Raw genomic sequence first — 4,802 nt, 5'->3', positions numbered from 1 at the left:
TATATATACTATATAATTATAGAATAAAAAAGTGTACAAGAAGGAAGACATTGCCTTTTTACATAGATAGGTTTTTAAATTCAACTCAACAAATCTTTTGGCGGCAAGATCAACCTAGAAGGATCGGCATACCTCGCCGAGAACGACCGGGGGAGGTTGTCGGGTTCCATCCACCCCATTCCATGATCGAAATTCATCGAGTAAGTTTCCGGATCATAAACACCATCCCTTGCCATCGCGGCCGCCGGAGAAACATAAACTTTCTTCTTGTCCCTCTTTAGCTTCCTCCAAATAATCTTCCAAACTCTCTTTGAGTTGCTTCCTTCACAATTATTGCCACTTGGTGATGAATAATAGCTTCTATAGTGTGGTTTTGTATAGCTTCTACCCAACCTTATGCTCTCTCTTGAATTAGTAACGCTTGAACTCAACCAATTCTTCTTCATATCCATTTTATTTTATGTTCTCAAATCCTATAAAGACCATCTTATATGGGCATCAAATATGACTAATTTGTGTGATAATGTTTAATACACCAACTAATTAATACCCAATTCTTGAAGCTAAGTAGTCTCATTGTTTAAGACGTTGTTATCTTCATTATTAGTGACAGGTGTATTGATTTATTAGGTACTTTTGAATATTATAGAGTATAATGAATAGAGTAATAGAGAAAATACACTATTTTATTTTTCATTAAATAAGTGTCAAAAAGTAAGACCGCCGAATTAGTCATCAATTGCCAGCCGCCTAATTCTCTGTTCTTCCTTCCCATTGAAATGTATGCATAATAAATTCTTGATTAATCTTTGTATATTTTGAAGAGTTTAACCAACCTGTATTCTAACTAATTTTAGATTAATATTGTGCTTAGTTTGTTAGTTTATTTAAATAAGTATTTAGAATTTAAATTTTGTTTTGTGTATATAGTAATTTATTATTGGCTAATTTTAAATTTTTAAATAAAATTTAAAATTTAACATATATTTTTAAGACACATGTTAATTTAACCCTATTTTTAATGAATTGTGCTATACATTACTATGAATTTTAATACCATGTTAATCTGACATGAGAATTTTTTTTGAAAATAATTGTCACTATCCATGAGATGGAATACAAGTTTTGGCAAAAACTAAACTAATTTTTTATACAAGGATGAACAATATGGGAATATAAAAATACAATGATAATTATATTAAATAATGGAGAATGAATTTGTCGTTCTTAAAATTAAGAGTAAATTGACAAATAAATTTTTAAAAATTTATATTTTTGATAGATAAATTCATAAAGAAAAAAAGTATCAATAAAGTCCTTCACGAAAGTAGATGTGAATATATTATCTCTAATTAATCTAACTTATCCATGTCTATGTTTTTGGGAAGGACTTTAGTAGTACTTTGGTAGAAATTAATTTATCTAAAGTATAAATTTTAAGAATTTATTTATCACTTTACCCTATAATTAATAGCAAACATTTTTCTTATTGAGCGTAATTAATAACGATACTTTTCTTAAAATGCAATGATAATTATTGAGCATAATTTAGAAATAACATACCATAAATGATTGATAATTTTAATTTCGAAAACATTTGATAACAAAAAAAATTAATCAAAAAAGCCAAAATTTGAATAATTAATGAATGCTAAATAAAGTAAGTTTGAGTTATTTTTTTTGTCTCCCACCTAGCATTACCATTTTAATTTTTAGAATAGCAAAATTACTATCCCCAAAAAAAAAATTCAGTGCCAAAATTATATATGAAAAAATAAAAACATTTCAAACTATTGAAACTTGGAAGAATAATTTACAAAAATTTCATCTATAAAACGATCCACTTTTAAGTTGAATTTATCAAATAAAAATAAACTCAGTCTCTGAATATACCTTGTGAATGTTTGATCTTCCATAGATAATTTACAAGAACGTGGTTTTTGTGACTAATGTTTGTACTTCATTACGTATTTCAAAACCAAATATGGTAGTTGTAAGCAGAGACTTCTTTCACCACTTGATTAGGATACACATCATATTGATCATGAGTCAACATATAATTTGGTGAAAGTCAACAATCTTAAACCCATTTTAGGCTAATTAATTGAATAACAATAAATAAATAAATCATATCATACACACTTGAGCAATAAGCTTCCATCAAAGGCCTATGATCTATGACAAAATTTTAACACAAGATTCATAAATATGCATTTTCACACACACTTGTGTCATGATAATGAACAAAGGCCTCAAGTTTGAACAGAAAAAACCTACATAGGCTTCTCAAAACAAAAGCATTTACATTGTCATGCTGTGCCACCTTCTTGTGATTGTGTGACTGCCTTGAGTTTCTGGTATGCGTCGGCGCTCGCATGAGCATAGTCTGATAGCGCGCGGAAGAGCTCAGGCAGGCGAGTTTTGAGACTTTGTAGCGACTTCTCTCGAACCTGAAGACACAGTTTTTGGTGAGCTTCGACTTCCTCTTCCAGTCTCTTCTTCAAGCTCTCAACGACGAATTGCTTCTCCGAGACAGGGTTGTTTGTGTTTACTTCCTCTCCTCTTTCGTGATCTGCTTCCTCGGACCCTCGCCGGAGTAAATACTTCTGGTACCATTCCTCGAACGCTTGGTTTTTCCGCAGGTATTCCTTTCTGGTTTCCTCGCATTTCTCCTTTAGCTTCATCTCTTCCTCTTGCTGATTTATGATCGTCTTGATCACGGCAGCGAAGGAGGAAATGGCGGATTTTGCTAGCTCATCCGGGAGCTTGTCAACGTAGTCATGCCAAGCAAGGAGGAGGGTTTGGATTGGCGGATTCTGGGCTTTCGGTGGGGACGAGATTTTCTCTTTTAGGTTGCTTTCGATAGGGATGAGGTTCAACTTCAGCCAGCTATGAAGAGCTTGTATGTATTGTTTCTGGTGAGTCACAAGCTTCTCGAATTGAGAATGCCATTCTTGAACAACATTCAGAAGTTGCACGCTGCGGTCGTAATGAGGCTTGGTTGTTTCCTTAGGAGCTTGCGAAATATCAACCGATTTGAGGTCCATAACGATTTTCAGCTGGCTGTCGTGATGCATGCACATAGTCTCCCACATGTTTGCCATCCTGAAGAGAAGTCGATTAGGTTCATGATTAAGACTCTAGCAAATAGTTCGAAACATTAATTACTCGGATCCTGGATTAGATTTGTTCAAAGAGTGCGCAACTCAAACTTACTCATTAACAAGAGCGACCAATTTCGGATACAACTGTGCGTCACGGATATGATTCACTTCGGAAACTGTTGAATCCATGGACTGCATGTCAACTATATATCTCGTGTGCAAATGACTTACGGCAGCTTTGGTTTTCTCCAAGGATTCGGCACTGGCACCACGTTTCTTCTGCTTGTTTAGGATGGCGACTTTTCGCTGGTATTCGAACTTCATAAGCTCGCCTTGCTGTTCGACAAGCAGAGCAGCAAACCTCAATAACGTATAAGCTTTTGTAAACCATTACAAGATACTAACACGAAAAATAACAAATAAGGTGATTCATGAAGATAAGAAATGTCGAAAATGGAAGATGATACCTACCTTCACCTCCTCATAAAGCTTCTTTTCCCATGCTAACAACTTATCCAAAACAGTGGCATGAGTTTCATATTCTTCTGAATCGAAATCATCCTTGGCGCCGTCACCACCATTCGACACGCCTCTAAACGACCTATTCCAAGTGATCACGCGCATAACTCTCGCAGAATGATCAATGTGACCTGCAGCAAATCAGCACCATAAAACCATTCAATTCCCAAACGCTTCAATTACACATGCTCGCGCGCACGCACACGCACAACTCCAAAAGGGGAAACAAACAAATTCACTAAATCTCCTTTGGTTTCCCACAGAGACAAAGACTAATCCATCGTGGGCGTCTCCTACAGCTACGCTGGCCAATGGATTGCTACATACAATTCAATATTCCAGCCCAAGTTTTTTAAACAAATTCCATAAATAAACGAGACACAAAATAACAACAAATAGCTGATCCATAAAATGATCTGCATATATGAAGTCGGGACTAAAATGACTAACAAAATCAATTGAAATAAAAAGAATGGAAGTTACCCCTATTGTCAGCAAAATTGGAATGATAATGCAACCTAGTGGCTTCAAGCATCTTGTTAACTTCCTGAGAACTCTCAGAAGCTTTGAGGAAGTGATCATCAAGAAGGGTCAAAATCTGCAAAAGAGTAACACTTGGAACAACAACCTTCATTGCTCTTCTGAAATCAGCAGGTGCAGTTTTTGAATGCTCAATGTGCGTAGCTTCTGAGATCTCCAAATCATGATGATCCTCCATAACCACAACACCACCTTTTTCTTTAACATTCTCAGGGGTCTTAGGTTCAACCTCTTCCTCCATCATAACACCATTCTTCTTTCTAACATTAACATGTTCAGTTTCTTCAACTTCTTCTTCTTCTTCTTCATTGATGACGTCATCATCTTCAGCATCACCCAAAGAAGGGCCAGGCATGTTATCTACCATGAAAAAATAGTCCCAGGCCATGCCTTTTGCCTCCGGCATCGGCGGAACCGCCTTCAGCTCCGGCGTCCTCGGCGGAGACGACGGCGGCGCGTCACCGGATCCACCATTTTTCTTTGAGACATTATTTTGTTGTTGTTCTCCTTCGTCCTCTTCGGCAATGGCGCCGGTGTCGCCCATTCCGGCGGCAATGTTACGGCGGTGCTGGGTGGCGATGGCGGGGGGCATGGTAACGGCGCGTTTAAGAGGGACAGGAGAAGGTGAGAAGCTCGGCA

The 4,802-nt window shown here is 36.7% G+C and overlaps 2 protein-coding genes across 2 annotated transcripts in view; both read right to left on the bottom strand.

Annotated features, from left to right (window-relative positions):
* LOC107621925 overlaps positions 1–650 on the bottom strand; it is a 1,359-nt gene extending 709 nt beyond the window's left edge. Inside the window, exon 1 of the mRNA XM_016323890.2 lies at positions 133–650. Within this exon, the coding sequence (XP_016179376.2) occupies positions 133–452 (320 nt within the window). The 5' untranslated portion in view covers positions 453–650. The remainder of the gene's footprint in view (positions 1–132) is intronic.
* LOC107623683 overlaps positions 2,095–4,802 on the bottom strand; it is a gene marked incomplete in the record, with an annotated part of 3,551 nt that continues 843 nt past the window's right edge. The window contains 4 exon segments of the mRNA XM_016326029.2: positions 2,095–3,105; positions 3,217–3,440; positions 3,576–3,754; positions 4,107–4,802. Of these exon segments, the coding sequence (XP_016181515.1) occupies positions 2,310–3,105; positions 3,217–3,440; positions 3,576–3,754; positions 4,107–4,802 (1,895 nt within the window).

Source organism: Arachis ipaensis, chromosome B10 (genome assembly GCF_000816755.2).
Source record: "Arachis ipaensis cultivar K30076 chromosome B10, Araip1.1, whole genome shotgun sequence".
Lineage (NCBI taxonomy): Eukaryota > Viridiplantae > Streptophyta > Magnoliopsida > Fabales > Fabaceae > Arachis > Arachis ipaensis.
This window is presented reverse-complemented; position numbering and strand designations above follow the sequence as displayed.